The sequence below is a fragment of the Coregonus clupeaformis genome, chromosome 9 (genome assembly GCF_020615455.1).
Source record: "Coregonus clupeaformis isolate EN_2021a chromosome 9, ASM2061545v1, whole genome shotgun sequence".
NCBI lineage: Eukaryota > Metazoa > Chordata > Actinopteri > Salmoniformes > Salmonidae > Coregonus > Coregonus clupeaformis.
The window spans coordinates 33,789,024-33,812,190 of NC_059200.1; the positions used below are offsets into that span (position 1 = coordinate 33,789,024).

General features: G+C 41.0%; 1 protein-coding gene across 2 annotated transcripts in view; it reads left to right on the plus strand.

Annotated features, from left to right (window-relative positions):
* Positions 1–12,914, plus strand: part of LOC121573941 (endothelial cell-selective adhesion molecule-like) — a 69,694-nt gene extending 56,780 nt beyond the window's left edge. Inside the window, exons 2-7 of one of the 2 annotated variants that reach the window (XM_041886354.2) lie at positions 4,258–4,403; positions 7,245–7,446; positions 9,412–9,567; positions 10,505–10,627; positions 11,459–11,588; positions 11,724–12,914. In XM_041886354.2, coding sequence (XP_041742288.1) covers positions 4,258–4,403; positions 7,245–7,446; positions 9,412–9,567; positions 10,505–10,627; positions 11,459–11,588; positions 11,724–12,264 — 1,298 coding nt within the window. In that variant the 3' untranslated portion in view covers positions 12,265–12,914. Of the gene's footprint in view, positions 1–4,257; positions 4,404–7,244; positions 7,447–9,411; positions 9,568–10,504; positions 10,628–11,458 lie in introns of both variants that reach the window. The other variant, XM_041886353.1, reaches the window with a different exon arrangement.
* The last annotated feature ends 10,253 nt before the right edge of the window (positions 12,915–23,167 follow it).

The window sequence follows — 23,167 nt, forward strand, 5'->3', positions numbered from 1 at the left end:
ATGGTTGCTACCCAAGCCAGCTGGTCGTTCGTTCTATTGGTTCGGTTGCCAGAGACGCGACCCAGTCGTTCTGTATCTATGGACGCGACCCAGTCATTCGTTCTAAATGTTCTATTGCCATACTGGCTGGCAACATTCTTATCCCTTGCTTGCTAGCTAGCCAACTACGGCTAATTTACAGTCACGTCAAACAGTGCAGCCAGAATAACAACAAAGTAGCTGCATTTGCTTAAGCTGTTTTCTAGTGACATTTATTTGGATATATTCATAACAATGAGCTAATGATGCGCGATTTCACCTGGCAGAGGAAATGTGCTCACTCGTCAGGACACTGTTGTTCAGAAGAGCTAACCAACAACACAGCTAACACAATCGCTTCAAGCTGAACTTGGAAAGACTGCAAACTAGCTGCACTTAGTTTCATTTGACCTGTTTTCTATTGATATTTATTTGTATATATCCATAAAAATGATGCTGATTCATTATTTCATCTGGCTGAGAAAAGCTGCCTGCCTGCCTGTCTGTCTAATCCCGACTCCAGACACATTCATTACTATGGGACAGCTGGAGATCGAATTTGAATATTGAAACAATGTTGCAAATGTCGGAGAGACAGACGGCAAGGTTTCTAAAAATCTCCGCTTTTGAAAACTAAATGTTAGTCTAAAAGAAATGTGAGATAATGTCTAGATGCTTTTTATAGTGGAGATTAAGTTTATACATTTGACATTTTAGTCATTTAGCAGACGCTCTTATCCAGCGCGACTTAGTTAGTGAGTGCATACACTTTTCATACTGTCCCCCCATGGGAATCGAACACACAACCCTGGCGTTGCAAGCGCCATGCTCTACCAACTGAGCTACAGGAGGCTATACATTGCCTGGCTGGGCTGATGAGACAGTGGATTGCGCAGTCAGATGGTAACTTGTGGGACAGACACCGGCTGGAATGCGGTTTAACCAATCAGCATTCAGGATTAGACTCACCTGTTGTATAACTCCCTATAACGCACAGTATGTCAGCACGGTAGAATTCAATGCCTTTAGTTAGTTCTTACATGTTCTATGTTTGAGCTGCTTTTGAAAGCAAAAGTCTAATTTAAAACATTATTGGCATTGTTTAATTCAATTTTTGTAATAGCAAGCTGATGGTTTGGTTAGCTAAACTAGCGAGTCTGTTTGGTTACCAAGGCAAATACTGTAGCTATCTAGTAACTTGCTATCTAGTAACTACTTCAGTGGATGTTGAACACAATTCTACCTGCAAATGAACACATTTCTAGCGGCAAATGTGTTAAATTATAGCCATGGTATGAAAGGGACAATCAACTCGGGCTCTATGCGTTCTCTGGAAAATAATGCAACTCTGTCGTTCATTATTTTCCATAGAATGCATAGCCCCTCGTTGATTATCCCTTACATAAAGCATCATGACTTGTATACCCTAAACCAGCTGAAGACCTTGAGTAGGGTTGCAAAATACATTTCCTGGTTTTCCAGAAATCATGGTTGGAGGTTCCTGATTTCCTTCTTATTCCCTCCTGATTCCAATTAACTTCCAACCGGGATTTAGGGAAAACCAGGGAATTTATTGAATGTTCCAGGAATTTTGCAACCCTACCTTTTGAGACAGCTATCCACCCATCCTCTTTAGCGATTAAACATTGTGACTTAACTCTCTGAATTCAGAGAATTGCCAGGACAGCATAATACAGTATATCCACCACTGCATATAGCTACCACTATTCTCATTGTCTATCAAGCTGCTCTGTAAGAAATCCCTCCGCTCGGCTGGCTCCAAAGCTGGGATGTAAGAGGTTAAGATCCAATGCTAGCTATTTTGCTTGATGTCATGATGAGGTCTGTGTAATTCCCAAAGCTCAATATAATGCCAGCCCCCTCCAATAGAACATAGAATAATAATGGTAAAGACGATTAGCTGTGGATAAAGAAGGGAATAGAAGTACCTGAGTGGATTGCGCGGGTGGGCAGGGAGCGCCCCGAGTGGACCATGGACTAACTTGACTGACCTGTTAAGTGGCCAAGCTGGCGAACCAGGCGGGTAGAGATTCATCCACTTTATTTCATTTTCATATTTAGTTTTATTTCACTGCTGATCCACATTCAAATGGACGACTGTAAGTGCTGCCTGGAGTCCATTTCTACCCCTCTGCTTCAATGACATCATGAGATTTATTTTTTGGGGGGGCTCAGTGGGTCAGTCGCTGTGACTTATTGGGACCAAGTAACCATCTAGCACGGTGTTTGTGGTTATGAAGAGCTTGTGGTCATGAAGAGTTATGAATAAAAGTGCTTGCCTGTTTGGATATCTTCCCATCTTTGGTTGGTAGGAACAATTGTTTCAGTATGTTTTACGGTGTTATGGATTGTGCGCAAAGTGGTTGTGGCCATGAACTGTTGTTGGCAAGATGGTGATGATTTATCATTGGTTCCAATAGCTCTGGGACAGAAAGTCATAAGTATTTTGTGTTTGCAAATTGATTCCCTGTGTTGGCCTACTAAGCGTTTACTTTTTTTATTTGTATTATTATTATATACATACTATTTTTTACAGTATGTATGTATGAGGGATCTCATGAAGTAGGAGGGTCATTTCTTGAAGGGTGACAAGTGTTGCACTGACGACAAAAAAAAACAGGTTTTATTCTTCAGTGTTTTTTCCCTTTCTACCAGAAACACTCAACTGTTTTGGATTGAATAAGGCAATCTATTCAGCCAGATAGTCACAACCACACTCACAGTTTACTTAAACGCCTGCACCAGTAGAAATCCACTACCCTTCGAGCTGAAAGATGATGGCCAGAGCTTACCCATGATGTTGCACAACGATTTAAGTCAATAAGTGATCGTTTTTGTCAAAGTATGATATATTTGGGCTTGAAGTGACAAATCTGAACTGCTCAATTCGTGCAAAACCGTATGAATGCGGTGTCTTTTCCTATGATATGACATACAAATTATTTTCAGCTTATGTTTTGTTTCAGGGCTGGGTTTCATTTGAATGTTAGCACCCACCAGCATGGCATTGTTTATTAATCAGAAATAGCTGCAAAGTTCTTCCTCTTTGTGACTGAGATGAGCCAAACAGCCTTGTGGCCACTTGGCCACCTGAGCCATTAAGCAAATTAAAATAGTCGGTGTGAACTTGTGTTTTTGCGCCTCCACTTATTTTTTTTTACCAGAAAAGTATCATAATCCATTGGACAATTTTCATAAATGTTTTAGCTAGTCTGCATAAAAAAGATATATGACAATTTTATAAATGGTATAATTGTGTGACATGATTGCATTTTGCAAATCCGCTTCCCCCGTCGCCCCAAGATCAATGGTTTTGACCACTAAAGTTTTGCTTCACTACACGCTCCACTGCTTTGATTGGTGTAACGTTAGCTAGACGTGTCTATTCAGATAATGAAAAGGCACCTGTGAAGGAAATTCAAGGAACTTAAGTTGCGGTGTACATGATCATGAGCAAAGTCATTGTAGCCTATCATTTCACTTCCCCTGTGAGAATCATGAACTTGTGCCGAAGCCTACCAAAGGATGCACCGTGTCCATTACTGTATAGGATATGTGTTTTTCTACATTGTATCTTTCAATACTTATCCATATTACCGGCGCTTCATCTTATTCTTTCTAACTATTTCTATGGCGGATTCGTGGCTGCAATTTATGGAAGATGCCAAAACTTTGGAGATGACAATAGAGGGCGAAGTCAAAGATAGCCCGGTGGTTTCCATCTGTGGCAAAGTTTTCCATAAATCAATATTTATGACAAATCCATCTCCGGAACCAGTCATAGAGCCATCTGGCTAATGTTTTGAATACGGTGTACAAAAAAACCCCCAGCAACAACAAATAACATTAGCTAGCTAGATAAGTTTAGCAATATATAGGTAGCTAGATAAGGTTAGCATGCTAGCTACACTGACAGCTGTCAGTGCTCCATTGTTGATGTTTATCAACTCCACATGGAAATTCCCACACCCAATTCGTGAATATGTATAAGTAGCCTTCGTTATTCTTTGGAGGTGGAACCTAAATGTGCATTTCCTTTCTAGGACAGGAATTACGTCAATAGTGGCGGCAACTTCCTCTGGGGGTGGGTCCTTTAAAGACGTCCTCCAGCTAATATATTTATATATTTTATTTTATTTTACACTTTTCCTGTTGAAAAGTGATATCCAAAGTATAAGCAAAGTTTCCACCCTCTTCCTCCCCCTCTCCCTACTCCAGGAGTGCTGGCCCAGATCCAGATGCCCCAGAGGACCATGGAGGTGATCGAGGGTCAGAAGGTGGTGCTGCAGGCCTGGTATAGCCCCAGCTCCAGCACTGGCAAGAACACTGTTCTCTGGAACTTTGTGGCCAATAACACCCAACTGGTGAGTGTGTTTAGGATCTGTTTTGTTGTGTGTGGTGCCTCTGCATCTGTGCTGATCGTCTGACGATTAAGGGCTGTCCTCACTTGAGATGTGTGCAGTAACTTGAACTTTCCTACCAAACTTTAAGGCAATGCCATATTGTATAAAGTTAGTTGTTTGTGCGTCTCAAGTTGGGATATGTGTAGATCCCTTTGATCATGCACTGGTCTTGATTAGCCTGTGACTGCTGAGTGCTGTGACATCATACATCTACAATATAATGTCCCAGAGGCCAATAAAGTACCTGCATTAGCTCTGCATACAAGTTACATACATCCTTGTCAGAAGTACTTTGTACATGGAAAGGTTTTTTGGTGTAAAAATGAAACGAATCTGTAAAATTACAAAATAAATATGTAAGTCAACATGAAATGATGAATGTATTCAATTTGGTTAGGTTTTGTTTTAATGTTAAACTCTGAAGTCTGTGACGCTTATCATTTGTCTGTTGATTATTATGAAAAATATTTTAGATCTTTTGTGCAGTTTTTGCTCAAAAGCTTCCAACGATAACTGAAAATCTTACTTGCTTTGCCATCTGTGGCCATAACGTGGAGGATTATGATCATGAAGGATGTTTGACTGCTGTTAATCTGGCAAAGCTCTTCCTTTGGAAACCCTCAAATGAATCAAATAAAAGGCTTAACACACTCCATCTATCCACTGTATTTTACCCTCGCTTGAAAATGCATAAATATGAAATTGCTTGTTTTTGCCTTTTTTCCAAAAATTAGACCATTAAGTGAAACAACGCTAAACCACTTAACAGAGGTGGGGTTTTGGGATTAGGTTGATGTTAACCCTTTACAAAACAAAAACAATTAAGCAGGCGAAAGTGGGCAGCTGGCCATGACTGTCTCTCATCTGACTTTTTCCCCCAAACTTGTATCCACAGACAATGTTATCTAGGGACCTGCGTGGGTTTATACTGTATGTTTGCTTATTCCAGTTTATCCTACCGTAGTATACGGACGGACAAAGTCCCAAAGGGGATCAAACAAAGACAAAAAAATCCACTATAGTAGCACTCACCAACAGTTGATTGGGAGATTGCAGTTGTTGGCCTTGACATCGCAAGCTGCTTTGGCTAAAGGCCAAGTCATGGGGTGGTAGTCTGACATAACTAGAGAGCCTGAGTTGTGTGCCCTTATCTAAATTCTGAATCGGCCCGTTAGTCTTTAGCTCCGAAGGATAATTCTGTCTCGCTTGTTTGCGTAAAGATCTACAGTACAAGTCAAGTTTGGACACACCTACTAATTCAAGGGTTTTTCTTTATTTTAACTATTGTCTACATTGTAGAATAATAGTAAATACATCAAAACTATGAAATAACACATATAAAATCATGTAGTAACCAAAAAACTGTTAAACAAATCAAAATATAATTTATATTTGAGATTCTTCAAAGTAGCCACCCTTTGCCTCAAAGACAGCTTTGCAAACTCTTGGCATTCTCTCAACCAGCTTCACCTGGAATGCTCTTCCAACAGTCTTGAAGGAGTTCTCACATGCTGAGCACTTGTTGGCTGCTTTTCCTTCACTCTGCGGTCCAACTAATCTCAAACCATCTCAATTTGGTGGAGGCCAGGTCATCTGATGCAGCACTCCATTACTCTCCTTCTTGGTTAAATAGCCCGTACACAGCCTGGAGGTGTGTTGGGTCATTGTCCTGTTGAAAAACAAATGATTGTCCCACTAAGCCCAAACCAGATGGGATGGCGTATCGCTGCAGAATGCTGTGGTAGCCGTGCTGGTTAAGCGTGCCTTGAATTCTAAATAAATCACAGACAGTGTCACCAGCAAAGCACCCCCACACCATCACACCTCCTCCATGCTTCACGTGGGAACTACACATGCAGAGATCATCCGTTCACCTACACTGCGTCTCACAAAGACATAGCGGTTGGAACCAAAAATCTCAAATTTGGACTCCAGACCAAAGGACAGATTTCCACCGGTCTAATATCCATTGCTCATGTTTCTTGGCCCAAGCAAGTCTCTTCTTATTGGTGTCCTTTAGTAGTGGTTGAAGGCCAGATTCACTCAGTCTCCTCTGAACAGTTGATGTGTCTGTGACTTGAACTCTGTGAATAACTTATTTGGGCTGCAATTTCTGAGGCTGGTAACTCTAATGAACTTATCCTCTTATCCTCTGGGTCTTCCTTTCCTGTGGCGGTCCTCATGAGAGCCAGTTTCAACATAGCGCTTGATGGTTTTTGCGACTGCACTTCAAGAAACTTTCAAAGTTCTTCACATTTTCCGGATTGACTGACCTTCATTTCTTAAAGTAATGATGGACTGTCGTTTCTCTTTGATTATTTGAGCTGTTCTTGCCATAATATGGACTTGGTCTTTTACCAAATAGGGACAGCTTCACAGCTGTCATCAAGGCAAAGGGTGGCTACTTTGAAGAATCTCAAATCTAAAACCCTTTTTTTGGTTACTACATAATTCCATATGTGTTATTTCATAGTTATGATGTCTTCAATATTATTATACAATGTAAAAATAAAGAAAAACCCTGGATTGAGTAGGTGTGTCCAAACTTTTGACTGGTACTGTATATGATTTGAAAGAATGTGGTTTTATTATTATCTTCTAATCTCTTGGTCATATTTTAAAGTACTCTACTTCTATTCCTACTCTAATGCACTTTTCATGGCTCTATTAAGAACATAACATCAGCTAAGATAACATCTTTGTAATGGTAGATGGTGTAACATTAAGAAAAGGCCAAATGATTTTCTAGGGAGCTTTGCAACAATCTTCATGGCTCTTGTCCCCACCATCCACTCCACACAGATCATCTCATACACCCCAGACTCGATCAGTTTTGGCAGCCCCCAGTTCGGGGAGCGCGTGGGCTTCACGGCCACCATGCCCTCGGCCAACCTGTCCCTGTACATCAACAACACGCAGGAGTCGGACTCAGGGCGCTACCTCTGCCAGGTCATCATCCCCGGGGCCCAGGGCCTGACTGGAGAACTTAGCCTCAATGTCAATGGTAAGGACGAGGAGACCCCTTTATGTAGTTCTTGTAGTTCATATAGTTATACAGCACGCCATCTGTGTATTCTTATAAGAGCTGTATATGTATAATGAGGCAAGCGTGTACATACAGTGCATTCGGAAAGTATTCAGACCCCTTGACTTTTTCCACATTTTGTTACGTTACAACCTTATTCTATAATGGTTTAAATAGTTTTTTCCCCTCATCAATCTACACACAATACCCCATAATGGCAAAGCAAAAACAGGTTTTTAGACACTATTGCCAAAAGAAAAAATAAACTGAAATATCACATTTACATTTCAGACCCTTTACTCAGTACTTTGTTGAAGCACCTTTGGCAGCAATTACAGCCTCAAGTCTTCTTGGGTATGACGCTACAAGCTTGGCACACCTGTATTTGGGGAGTTTCTCCCATTCTTCTCTGCAGATCCTCTCAAGCTCTGTCAGGTTGGATGGGGAGCGTCGCTGCCCAGCTATTTTCAGGTCTCTCCAGAGATGTTAGATCGGGTTCAAGTCCGGGCTCTGGGTGGGCCACTCAAGGACATTCAGAGACTTGTCCCGAAGCCACTCCTGCATTGTCTTGGCTGTTTGCAGAGGGTCGTTGTCCTGTTGGAAGGTGAACCTTCGCCCCAGTCTGAGGTCCTGAGCGCTATGGAGCAGGTTTTCATCAATGATCTCTCTGTACTTTGCTCCGTTCATCTTGCCCTCGATCCTGACTAGTCTCCCAGTCCTTGCTGCTGAAAAACATCCCTACAGCATGATGCTGCCACCACCATGCTTCACCGTAGGGATTGTGCCAGGTTTCCTCCAGACGTGACGCTTGGAATTCAGGCCAAAGAGTTCAATCTTGGTTTCATCAGCCCAGAGAATATTGTTTCTCATTGTCTGAGAGTCCTTTAGGTGCCTTCTGGCAAACTCCAAGCAGGAGAGGCTTCCATCTGGCCACTCTACCATAAAGGCCTGATTGGTGGAGTGCTGCAGAGATGTGTGTCCTTCTGGAAGGTTCTCCCATCTCCACAGAGGAACTCTGGAGCTCTGTCAGAGTGACCATCGGGTTCTTGGTCACCTCCCTGACCAAGGCCCTTCTCCCACAGCTCTAGGGAGAGTCTTGGTGGTTCCAAACTTCTTCCATTTAAGAATGATGGAGGCCACTGTGTTCTTGGGGACCCTCAATGCTGCAGAAATGTTTTTGTACCCTTCCCCAGATCTGTGCCTCGACACAATCCTGTCTCGGAGCTCTACGGACAATTCCTTTGACCTCATGGCTTGGTTTTTACTCTGACATGCACTGTCAACTGTGGGACTTTATCTAGACAGGTGTGTGCCTTTCCAAATCATGTTAAATCAATTTAATTTACCACAGGTGGACTCCAATCAAGTTGTGGAAACATCTCAAGGATGATTAATGGAAACAGGATGCACCTGAGCTCAATTTCGAATCTCACAGCAAAGGGTCTGAATACTTATGTAAATAAGGTATTTCTGTTTATAAAAAATATCAAATTTGCTAAAATTTATAAAAACCTGTTTTCTCTTTGTTGTTATGGGATATTGTGTGTAGATTGATGAAGAAAAACATTAATTTAATCAATTTTAGAATAAGGCTGTAACGTAATGTGGAAAAAGTCAAGGGGTCTGAATACTTTCCGAATGCACTGTATGATCAAATGCTGAGAAGACGCACACATTTTACATTTTTTAAAACATTTTAGTCATTTAGCAGACGCTCTTATCCAGAGCGACTTACAGATGTGCTGTACTTTCACTTATACCCACATAAGGTACATGCACACCACATACCTGTACACACATGTTCCTGAATGTGTCTTAATACAATAGTTTGCCACTACCCTAATTCCTAAACATTATTTTATGTCATTATTCAAATTCTGTCTCTAACTCAGCATCTCATCACAAATGGTCAACTATCTCCTAAACCTCTCTCCTATATCTCAGTCCCTCCTGCTGTCCCAGAGTGCTCTCTGTCAGGGAAGCCAGTTCTGAAGGGCAACGTCACACTGAGCTGCAAGTCCAAGTCAGGCAAGCCCATCCCAATGTACAAGTGGAAGAAGACCAGCCCCCCGTCCGAGGTCTTCTTCTCTCCCATGCTCAGTGAGTAACTAACTGCTGCGTGACATCTGAAACATAGTGGTCTAGCTTTAGTAACAGTGTATTTATTGTAAATGTCCTATATTTCAGCTGTAGCATGCTCTATTTCTACAATTTGATGAGAATAAGAGCTTTGAGGGTACTGTTTTATAGTATGTCATTCAGCCAAGTTGTTGTAAGCACCTAATGTCAGTTGCTCTGGAAAGAAATGTACTGTATATACCATAAGCAAATGTAATGACAAAGCAGAGGGTATAACTTTGCCAATGGCAAAGGGATTTGGAAAGTGAAATGTGAATTGAGGCAGTCATTAAACAATCAGGTCTCACTTTACATTAAGTGTTCTAAACTTACAGGTGCTAGGGAATGACAGTGTAGCCGCTGATAAAATAATAAAATGGATCAAATAATCCAGGTATACACTACATGCGTATGTGGCTACCATGTATCTATATGGATTTAAGGACACTTAATGTAAAATGGCACAGGCAATTAAAAGGATGGTGCATAAACAAATCTCTGAGTTTCAGTTGGTATATCTGTGTCATTGTTCTGTTTTGGTTTTGACTTGGAGATTTAATGGCTAATCTGTTTGGGACTAGATTAAAGCATATATGAGGTTGAATCCTCATTTTACTCTCCTCAAATGCACTCATTTGAATTTGAACCTCTTTTCCAAACCCATAGTCAGTGTTCCCATAGTTAGATAATTTATTTCCTCCTTTTATGGTATGCAATAATTAGATAGGTATCCCACATTGTTTGGTACATTTTATTTTCTGGTTAGTAGTGATTTAATGATGAGGAAGTTCATATGATCAATGCACAGTGTCCATATAAGGACGGCAACAGTCTCAGCAGGACTGACAATGCTGTCCTAATATGGACACTGTATAGGTGTATATCGCTCTCTCTGCGCGTGTGTGTGCGTGCGTTACAGATGAAAACACGGGCACGCTGAAGCTGAGCAACTTGAGCAGCAGCATGTCGGGGAAGTATGTGTGTACGGCCAGCAACACGGCCGGCAATGACAGCTGCTACATCAACCTGGAGGTCATCACCTGTACGTACTGAAGTAGTACTGTAATAGTACAACACTGGACACCCACATGACTCACTATACACTATATGGACCAGTCAGAATGTAGAGAAATGTGCTTCCTAATATTGTTGACTCCTGGTGCGTGAAATGGCTTAGAAAACCAGAGCATGCAGATATCCAGAGCAAGTAATTTAAGAATGTATTTTAAATGGGACTGATGCACTGCCCTTCACTAAAATTGAGTTTTCCCTCATCTAATGTGCCCTCCTCTAAAAACGGTGTAATGCACATTTCACATTTATTAAAAATAATATATATACACTGTATAGTTTTGTTGTTGAAATTCCTGCACTAGGTAGCTAACTCATGTCTCTCTCTCATCTAGTACCCACTAACATTTCTTTCCTCAAAGTTGTCTGGGAGACTCTAAAATAGATGCAATTAAGCTTCTTTAAAGGAAACATAAATTTGGTGGAAAAGGCCATGCAGGGACGTTGGTTGGTGCTGCTCTGATAAATACATTCATTGACATTTAATTTAGAGGTTTAATTGCCTTTTTTGTCTGTACGTTCTTTGTATCTTTACGCTGCCACAAAGAAGTCAGCTTTCTGCCTAGTCCTTTAAAAACACTGAACAGTTACAGGCTGCTGTTTTTGCATTGTTGGGGGAAGAGAGCTGGGTAGACAGTTCATGTAAGAACAAAAATAATGTACAAAAACATGCTGCCCTAGTTTTATTATCGTTTCGACCACAAAAGGCTCTTGATCCGGCTAAAATACTTATTTACCCTGGAGAGTGAAGGGACTATTCCACGGATCTGTAGTGCAAATGTGTATATGTGTGTTTCCCCAGCGACTAACGCAGGGATGATTGCCGGAGCCACGGTGGGTTCTGTGCTGGGCTTCATATTCATCATCCTCTTCCTCGTCTGCCTCCTGAGGAGAAGGAGAGACTATGAGGAGGACCGGGCCAACGACATCAAGTTAGACTCACTTTCACACTATTGCTGTGTTGCGTGCGTTCATGTGCCCAAATGCATGTCAGCCAGTCTCTCACCCCTTCTCCCTTGCTCCCTCTCTCTCTCTCGCCCCTCTTTTTCCACTCTCTTCATCCCCAGGGAGGACGCTCAGGCGCCCAAGCGCATCTCGTGGGCCAAGAGCGGCGGCTCGGGATCGGACGTGGTCTCCAAGAACGGCACACTCTCCTCCATTACCACCACTGCCAACAGGCCTCACCAGAGGGAGCCCTCGTCCCATCACCAGCACCAACCCAACCACCACCTCCAGCATTATCCCCAACGCCCTCCCTCCGACACCGCCTCCATCATCACAGCCACAGGCAGCGTCTCTGGCTACCGCGCTGGACCACGCCATGGAGCCTCCACCCACGGCCACGCCCTGCCGGACTACGGCTACAACGTGGCTACAAACCTGCCCCGCGGTCAACCGGCTAATTCTGCAGCACCCAGTGCCAATGGTAGCCCCATGCCCAGAACCAAACACCCCCAGCACCCACAGACCTATACCCAGCCCCAGGCAGCACCTCCTGCCCCGTGCCCACCACCTCTGCCCACCATTGTGACAGCGTCCAACATCTCCCGAATGGGAGGGGTGCCCATCATGGTGCCAGCTCAGAACCAGGCCGGCTCGCTGGTGTAACGCCAGTCTGCCATGGTGCAGTGTCCCTTTACCCTTCAATGCTGTACTTACTCACATAGATTTTCAAAAGGAAAATATTAAACTTCCACTAAGATATGTCTAACTCAAGCATTAAAGCTTGAATTGGCCCTCGAAGGTGGGGCATTTGACCCGGTCAAAATGCAGTGAGATCATTAGTAAAACCTTAAAAAAGACAGACTGTGTTGCTGCACGAGGCAGTTTTATTTAATGAAGTATATGGAAGTACTTTTTTTTTTAAACTCTTTTTATACTCAATTTGTATGCAAAAGATGAATAGATCTGGATTTCAAACATCTGTGCAGGATCTTTTTTTTTTTTTATTGTACTATCAATCAATGTGTTTTTTACAAAGTTTTCCAATGCAACTTTTTTAAAGATTGTATTATACTCCTCTATCTACCATGTCCTATGAAGGCCATTCTATGACATCACTTTAAAACGGGGACTTGACAAGATGTCATGACACACACTGGTCCATGTGTGTGTTGCCTGTGTGTTACTGTAAGAACAGTCGATGCGTGGATCCCACTGATGTTTAACTTTTTTATGTATTCCCCACATATTGTATAATCTGTGTAGATTAGGACCAAATAAAATATATATACAGTACAAGTCAAAAGTTTGGACACACCTACTCATTCAAGGGTTTTTCTTTACTTTTACTATTGTCTACATTGTAGAATAATAGTGAAGACATCAAAACTATGAAATAACACATATGGAATCATGTAGTAACCAAACAAGTGTTAAACAAATCAAAATGTATTTGAGATTCTTCAAATAGCCACCCTTTGCCTTGATGACAGCTTTGCACACTCTTGGTATTCTCTCAACCAGCTTCTCCTGGAATGCTTTTCAAACAGTCTTGAAGGAGTTTCCACATATGCTGAGCACTTGTTGGCTGCTTTTCCTTCACATCCCAAACCATCTCAATTGGGTTGAGGTCAGGGGATTGTGGAGGCCAGGTCATCTGATGCAGCACTCATCACTCTCCTTCTTGGTAAAATAGCCCATACACAGCCTGGAGGTGTGTTGGGTCGTTGTCCTGTTGAAAAACAAATGATAGTCCCACTAAGCCCAAACCAGATGGGATGGCGTTTCGCTGCAGAATTCTGTGGTAGCCATGCTGGTTAAGTGTGCCTAGAATTCTAAATAAATCATAGACAGTGTCACCAGCAATGCACCCCCACACCATAACACCACCTCCTCCATGCTTTACGGTGGGAACTACACATGCAGAGATCATCCGTTCACCCACACCGCGTCTTACAAAGACACGGCGGTTGGAACCAAAAAACTCAAATTTGGACTCCAGACCAATGGACAAATTTCCATCTGACTAATGTCCATTGCTCGTGTTTCTTGGCCCAAGCAGGTCTCTTCTTTTTATTGGTGTCCTTTAGTAGTGGTTTCTTTGCAGCAATTCGACCATGAAGGCCTGATTCACACAGTCTCCTCTGAACAGTTGATGTTGAGATGTGTCTGTGATTTGAACTCTGTGAGGCATTTATTTGGGCTGCAATTTCTGAGGCTGGTAACTCTAATGAACTTATCCTCTGCAGCAGAAATAACTCTGGGTCTTCCATTCCTGTGACGGTCCTCATGAGAGCCAGTTTCATCGTAGCGCTTGATGGTTTTTGCGACTGCACTTGAAGAAACTTTCTTGAAATGTTCCGTGTTGACTGACCTTCATGTCTTAAAGTAATAATGGACTGTCGTTTCTCTTTGCTTATTTGAGCTGTTCTTGCCATAATATGGACTTGGTCTTTTACCAAATAGGGACAGCTTCTGTATACCCCCTACCTTGTCACAACACAACTGATTGGCTCAAACGCATTAAGACGGAAAGAAATTCCACAAATTAACTTTTTAAGAAGGCACACCTGTTAATTGAAATGAAGCTGGTTGAGAGAATGCCAAGAGTGGGTAAAGCTGTCATCAAGGCAAAGGGTTGCTATTTGAAGAATCTCAAATATAAAATATATTTTGATTTGCTTAACACTTTTTTGGTTACTACATTATTCCATATGTTTTATTTAATAGTTTTGATGTCTTCACTATTATTCTATAATGTCAAAAATAGTAAAAATTAAGAAAAACCCTTGAATGAGTAGGATTGTCCAAACTTTTGACTGGTAGTGTATGTATGAATGTATGAATGAAGTCGGAAGTTTACATACACCTTAGCCAAATACATTTAAACTCAGTTTTTCACAATTCCTGACATTTAATCCTAGTAAAAATTCCCTGTCTTAGATCAGTTAGGATCACCACTTTATTTTAAGAATGTGAAATGTCAGAATAATAGTAGAGAATTATTTATTTCAGCCTTTATTTGTTTCATCACATTCCCAGTGGGTCAGAGGTTTACATACACTCAATTAGTATTTGGTAGCATTGCCTTTAAATTGTTTAACTTGGGTCAAATGTTTTGGGTAGCCTTCCACAAGCTTCCCACAATAAGTTGGGTGAATTTTGGCCCATTCCTCCTGACAGAGCTGGTGTAACTGAGTCAGGTTTGTTGGCCTCCTTGCTCGCACACGCTTTTTCAGTTCAACCTACACATTTTCTATAGGATTGAGGTCATGGATTTGTGATGGGCACTCCAATACCTTGACTTTGTTGTCCTTAAGCCATTTTGCCACAACTTTGGAAGTATGCTTGTGGTCATTGTCCATTTGGAAGACCCATTTGCGACCAAGCTTTAACTTCCTGACTGATGTCTTGAGATGTTGCTTCAATATATCCACATAATTTTCCTTCCTCATGATGCCATCTATTTTGTGAAGTGCACCAGTCCCTCCTGCAGCAAAGCACCCCCACAGCATGATGCTGCCACCTCCATGCTTCACGGTTGGGATGGTGTTCTTCGGCTTGCAAGTTCCCCCTTTTTCCTCCATACATAACAATGGTCATTATGGCCAAACAGTTCTATTTTTGTTTCATCAGACCAGAGGACATTTCTCCAAAAAGTACGATATTTGTCCCCACGTGCAGTTGCAAACCGTAGTCTGGCTTTTTTATGGTGGTTTTGGAGCAGTGGCTTCTTCCTTGCTGAGCAGCCTTTCAGGTTATGTCGATATAGGACTTGTTTTACTGTGGATATACATACTTTTGTACCTGTTTCCTCCAGTATCTTGACAAGGTCCTTTGCTGTTGTTCTGGGATTGATTTGCACTTTTCGCACCAAAGTACATTCATCTCTAGGAGACAGAACGCGTCTCCTTCCTGAGCAGTATGACGGCTGCGTGGTCCCATGGTGTTTTATTATTGCATACTATTGTTTGTACAGATGAACATGGTACCTTCAGGCGTTTGGAAATTGTTCCCAAGGATGAACCAGACTTGTGGGGGTCTACCATTTTTTTTCCTGAGGTCTTGGCTGATTTCTTTTGATTTTTCCCATGATGTCAAGCAAAGAGGCACTGAGTTTGAAGGTAGGCCTTGAAATACATCCACAGGTACACCTCCAATTGACTCAAATGATGTCAATTAGCCTATCAGAAGCTTTTAAAGCCATGACATCATTTTCTGGAATTTTCCAAGCTGTTTAAAGGCACAGTCAACTTACTGTTTGTAAACTTCTGACCCAATGGAATTGTGATACAGTGAATTATAAGTTAAATAATCTGTCTGTAAACAATTGTTGGAAAAATGACTTGTGTCATGCACAAAGTAGATGTCCTAACCGACTTGCCAAAACTATAGTTTGTTAACAGGAAATTTGTGGAGTGGTTGAAAAACGAGTTTTAATGACTCCAACCTAAGTGTATGTAAACTTCCGACTTCAACTGTATGTATGTATGTGTGTGTGTGTGTGTGTGTGTGTGTGTGTATGTGTGTGTGTGTATGTGTATATATACACACATATATATATATATATATATATATATATATATATATATATGTGTTTAATTGCCACATACACCGGATAGGTGCAGTGAAATGTGTTGTTTTACAGGGTGAGCCATAGTAGTAGGGCGCCCCTGTAACAAATTAGAGTTACAGTGGGGGAAAAAGGTATTTATTCAGCCACCAATTGTGCAAGTTCTCCCACTTAAAAAGATGAGAGAGGCCTGTAATTTTCATCATAGGTACACGTCAACTATGACAGACAAAATGAGGGAAAAAAATCCAGAAAATCACATTGTAGGATTTTTTATGAATTTATTTGCAAATGATGGTGGAAAATAAGTATTTGGTCAATAACAAAACTCAATACTTTTCTCAATACTTTGTTATATACCCTTTGTTGGCAATGACACATTGTTTTCTGTAAGTCTTCACAAGGTTTTCACACACTGTTGCTGGTATTTTGGCCCATTCCTCCATGCAGATCTCCTCTAGAGCAGTGATGTTTTGGGGCTGTCGCTGGGCAACACGGACTTTCAACTCCCTCCAAAGATTTTCTATGGGGTTGAGATCTGGAGACTGGCTAGTCCACTCCAGGACCTTGAAATGCTTCTTACGAAGCCACTCCTTCGTTGCCCGGGCGGTGTGTTTGGGATCATTGTCATGCTGAAAGACCCAGCCACGTTTCATCTTCAATGCCCTTGCTGATGGAAGGAGTTTTTCACTCAAAATCTCACGATACATGGCCCCATTCATTCTTTCCTTTACACTGATCAGTCGTCCTGGTCCCTTTGCAGAAAAACAGCCCCAAAGCATGATGTTTCCACCCCCATGCTTCACAGTAGGTATGGTGTTCTTTGGATGCAACTCAGCATTCTTTGTCCTCCAAACATGACGAGTTGAGTTTTTACCAAAAAGTTCTATTTTGGTTTCATCTGACCATATGACATTCTCCCAATCCTCTTCTGGATCATCCAAATGCACTCTAGCAAACTTCAGACGGGCCTGGACATGTACTGGCTTAAGCAGGGGGACACGTCTGGCACTGCAGGATTTGAGTCCCTGGCGGCGTAGTGTGTTACTGATGGTAGGCTTTGTTACTTTTTAAGTGGGAGAACTTGCACAATTGGTGGCTGACTAAATACTTTTTTTCCCCACGGTATGTGCCTTGCTCAAGGGCACATTGACAGATTTTCACCTTGTTGGCTGTGGTATTCGAACGCTCTAACTTCTATGCTATCTGCCGCCCTGTGCTTCAAACCAAATTTGCATATATTAATCATTTTATTCTCATATCTATTAAAATGTCTTCTCAAATGAGTATACTAGTGTAAAAATATGGTGGACTACTGCTGAACACCTGCCTAGCCACATGCAGTTAAGAAAAAAAAAGACTGGTCATACTAGAATTACATTTTCTACAACATTTTCTAAATCCAAAGTAAATGTTGCGTTTTCATGTACCTTGTATTAAACTTAATGCCAATGCTCTTTAGGCACAGCGCTTAAAACTGTACTCTTTTACCGCATAGGAATAGCTTATAATATAAAATACAATTTGACACATTATGTCTATTACATTGAATTTATCGACTAAGATAGTGGTTATGTATGGTTCTACCATTGAGTTGTAATGATTTTGGGTTGCTCTCCACAAAGAAATTGTAAATAATGATTTTGCTTTCGGATGTATTTGAGGCTATTCGTTGAAGCATATGTGACGGACTGGATACAAAACCAAAGTGGTTTCAACTTGTCAACATCCCAAGCTGATGACAAATGTATTCATGTATATAGACCCAAAAGGTGTCATATCAAATGAGTCTAAGATGAGGCACTTGTGTTTTCATACGAGGCATAAAAGATACAAGGCATAAAACAATTACAAAGTGATTTGGCTATGTCACTGATCAAACTACCCTTGAGTCAATCTGGATTTCTTTGATAGCATTTACTTTGGCAAAACATTACCCTTAGTCTTGTTTGCTCTATTCAGACATGTCTGTGTGTAGCAAGGTAATGTTGTTCCCCTTGGTTATGAACAAGACACTTGTAGTAGATCCAAGAAACGAAGCGTTGCACACAAGACTACCCGTTAAATATGAAGTAGAGGTTTGTGTCACTTTAAATCTGAGGACTGGTTCATATTAATGGCTGGAATTAAATGAATAGAACAGCTTAAATGATGCATGTAGGTTTTTCCTTTTAGCCTATCCTCAACCTCTATATCACTGGAGAATAGCTATTGCCAGTACACTAGAGCAGAGAGAGAGACTGTCTGGAGCTAGTAACACAAGCATTTTTCTACACCTGCAATAACATCTGATATATATGTGTATGCGACCAATACAATGTTATTTGATTTGATGTAAGACACATTCTCTTATGTCCGTTTTATGCGCACAGAAGGTCAGACCGGAAGAAATGCCAAATGCCAAAAAGGATTAGCCACAACATCGCAGAGGATGTGTGTGACATAATTTTTAGTATGGAGACTCGCTCAGACTCAAAATAACATACAGTAGTTGACATACTTGTATGTGTAGTAGTATTCAATTGCAAATGCTTTTGTTGTTGTTTTAAAGATGAATATTGTTTCATCTTTTTCAAGACTGGCCTTTTTTATTTTGTGATACTGTAATGTATATGCATTATGTAACACAGGGATAGAATTTAAAAAGAAAAACAAATTATATAATCATTTAATGTCACAGAACGTTTTATAAATACTAGCTATTGATTACTTATAACGGAACGTATGAATACACACTGATGGCTGTTGTGCTAATTTATGTATATATGCTCAACCATAGACAACTATGTGCAGTGTTTTTAAGTTTCTTCAACTTATATGTATATGGAAAATACTCTGTATCAATATTTTTTATTAAAAGATGTATGGTTGTAAAGGTGTATAATTATGATTTATTTTACCGCCTGGAGAAAGCATTACACATGAATGATCCAATAACCAATATCTCAAACAGGAAGAGTAACAATGAATGTGTGAAGGCCTACAACATCATGGGCCGGATCTTAAATTAACTTGTCATCAATGCATGATTATGTTAATGTGTAGAGAAATCTAAACAACCTTTTTTCTTATGTCAGCACCCTGTGGCCTAAATGTAAAATTGCAGTTTGCATTCACTCCTGCCATCTATGGGTTGTGAAGATTATTGCATGCAAAGGTGGTGGAATATGGATTGAATGATAGTGTGGAATCACTAGATATGAAAACGTACTGAAATGCATCCAAATATAACACTCAGGACCAGTTTTCTCAATGGAGATTCTCAGTTGAAAGAGCTTTTTAGTTCAGGATTAATCTGTGTGGGAGACCAACCCTTCTCACTGGGCACACCACGTAATTTCAACGTGGATAATTAGGTAATATTTGGTTGAGACGTTGATCAATAACATTACAACCTATATTCACCCACTCAAAAAGAAAGCCAAAAGTTAGTTGAATGTGTTATAGCAATGCTTTCAACCATCTAAAAGTGCAACTAAATTCCAATGGAAAACAATGTCATAGTTTTGGTTTAGTTGTCACCCAAATGTCTATCAATGCGCCTTCAACCATTTTAAAGCACAGCAAAGTTGAAATGGGAATGCAATGTCAGATATGTTGTATATTTATACAACGGATAAAATGTGTTATCACTGTGCTTCATCTAATAGGAGTACCAAATTACCTGCATTGCAGTTGAGATTACATGATAAGTACATGGTGCAAGTGATCAATGCCATTCGAGGTTCTGCGCAGATTATTACAGCAATTGTGAAGATCTCCACAGACCTGCGACCAGGGCCTGCGTTATGGGTGGGTTTTAAGGGGCCACACCTCCTTGCCCGTCCAAATAAAATATTGAAATATTGATCATGTATTTGACCGAGTCGCACGCCGACAGAAAGATACATAAATCTCAGATAAAGCATCCGAGCAAGCGAAACCGCTCCACTCTGTCTCAGTATGTGTAGACCATGTATCTGATATAGTCTGGACAAATAGAATGTGGCATGTCATACTATTTCTGTCCAGACAGCATCAGATACATGGGCTATATATAGTAAAACAGAGGACCACTTTATCACTCGCTCTGATGCTTTCTCCAGTGAGATAGTTTCAGCAGAGAGGAAGAGGCAACCCGAGAGGGCTCACTCTAGCCAGAATCTGTCCAGAATAAGCCCAATGCATTTCTATGGGCTTAATATGCAGACCTAAACTTGTCGCCTGCCTTCCCGCCTTCGGGGCAACGACTCCCATTGTTAGGGCGGAGACATGAGCATCTCGTCATTACATAGTCCTACAGATCTCTGGTTTCAGCCACTTGCAAATTGGAAAGGAAAGTGGGCAAGTGCACGGTTCAGATGCTGGCTTTCCCTAAAGTAAATTGATGTTTTGCCAAAATTATATAATTACTCTTGTCTAAATAAATTCATTCAAAATACTTCACCAGAGAGCATGACTTAGCCATAGACGATCATTAGCTTCTTTAAAAAAAGGCCTATGCGTATTTGGGAAGCCCGCAATTTGTTTGGGCAGCCCATGTGGCAATAGGCCTAGCTGATTATTGAGGTGAGGCTGTCAGTGAAAAGCATCTAAAATAAATGTGAAGATAATGTGTTTTGAGTATAATTTAAAATGTTGAAAGAAGAGGGGGAGGGGTGTGTGGCGAATATTTGGCGCGTCTCTCTCCAGAATGCATGCACTCAGCTCTCCAGAATGCGCTCAGCTGTCTCCCACCAATTCTTGCACATTCATTGTTCGTTGTGTGAATTGTTTGCCCTTTGATTGTTTATTTTGATCAATTCCCCATTAGGTATGTCACCAGCAGGCCTAGTAAATATACCATTAATCCCTGTAATTTGGTTACATACATTTCTGTTAATGTGTGTAGGCTAACCTATTAATTAGTCATTTACCGAAAATGTTGTTTGTATAGTTCGCAACCTGCTACACTTGTGAGAAACAAGTTTTGTTTTATTTCATAACCATCATTTACGAGTTTTGTAAATATTTCATTGTCTTTTATTTGGTGGGATCCATGTAAGAAATGAACATGTCTGGTTTCTCTGTCCTAATAATTTTGAGGGAGCACACACACATGTAGGAAAGTGTCCATTTGGAAAAGTCGGATTTCTGATTGTCTTAACTCACCATGTCCACCACTAATAAACTTTTTTTTTTTTTACATTCATTGCGAATGATAATAGCTCCTCACAGTAGGCCTATTTCAAAAATCTTTCCAACACTCTCCCAGTCTCGATAATCACCAAGGCTCGGTATGAAAGAGCAAAATATTATGAGTGATGATCCCATATATCCAGTGGAAACGTCACAAAAAACAGCTGTCTGCCCCGAGCTCACTGGCGAGGGACTTGAGGGCCCAGAATAGGCTAGGTGATACAGTTGCAAGTTCTCTAGATACATCTTCAGGCTGGACCCAGTTGATTGATTTGATACAATGTTGCACTTCACTAGAGATCACAGGAGGCCTGTGGCACCTTCATTGGGGAGGCTGGGCTCGTAGTAATGGCTGGAACAGAATAAATTGAATGGTATCGAACACGTTTCCACTTGTTTTTATAAGAAACAATGTGTTGGAAATTCCAAATTGTTTGCATAGCCAACTTACACACAGCACTGACACACTTACCCCACCAGACATGCCACCAGGGGTCTTTTCACAGTCCCCAGGTCCAGAACAAATTCAAGGAAACGTACAGTATTATACAGAGTCATGAGTGCATGGAACTCCCTTCCATCTTATATAGCGCAAGTGAACAGCAAACCTGGTTTCAAAAAACAAATAAAGCAACACCTCACGTAACAACGCCTCTACTCCATGTGACCTACTTGTTGTGTGTATGTACTGACATGTATAGATGCACACACACACACACTACTTATCTATTTTTTTGTTAATGTTTTTAAATGTACTGTATGTAAATTGTAAAGTATTTAGTCTGTAATGTCTTTTTCGTTATGTGTCGGACCCCAGTAAGACTAGCTGTCACCATTGGCTAATGGGGATCCTAATAAATCAAATCACATCAAACACATGGTTCCATTGCAGCCATTATTATGAGCTGTCCTCCCCTCAGCAGCCTCCTGTGCTATACATAGCTCAAGTCAAGATAGAAAGGCAGTGGCATGTATTCGTGGATGCCAAGAGAAGCCAGGCTTCCCCCAAAAAATTGCTGTTTTGAAGCTACCGTGCCTCCATCTTGATACTCCCTCCCCATTGTCCTTGAAACATTTAGTTGAAATACTGTAGAATTCCATTGATTCCTATGGAGGACTGCTCCTTCTGGGGAGTGCCACAACATGAAAAAGAGGAGGATGGTATTGGCGTTCCTCTATAAGTAGGGTAACGTGTTTTTCTACTTGCACACAGACACATACACACAGAAATGAATGCCATGGACAGCCACATCATATTTAGCTTACGTTGATTGGACTAAATTGTTTTTGGTATCTTTAAGTTGTCACTGTATTAGACTAAGCATAGGTGATTTGATGATGTTGAAGTTGAAATGGTGCTGGAAGAGTGGAGGCAGCTCCTGTTTTCTTTGCGACTTGCGGTAACTCTCTGTGGTTCTACATCAATAGTTGTTTAGTAGTCCGAAAATGTCGGAAACATTCATTTGCTTGACCATGCTTTAGGTCATGTACTGTTTGTTACATGCAATATTCTTTGTGGACTTCACCTGACAGATGTTGCTCTCCGGTTTTGTGATGAAACAAACATGTAGTTGAATTTATTCTGCCACTGTGTGACTATTGTCTTCTTAGTGTCTCGGCCTTAGGCCTATATATCAGGATGGCATATGAACTAAAAGGTTATAGAGCAAACAACGCAATTATCACACCGGTTGTAATATGCCTTTTTTTCCGGGCTTGGCTTCCCCAGTGATTTTATCCACGTACCGCTACTGGCTGGTGCTCTGGCATTACTGGAATTAAAACTTTTAGATATGCATAATTTTAATTCAGATTTTTTTAAACAAAAACATTTTTATT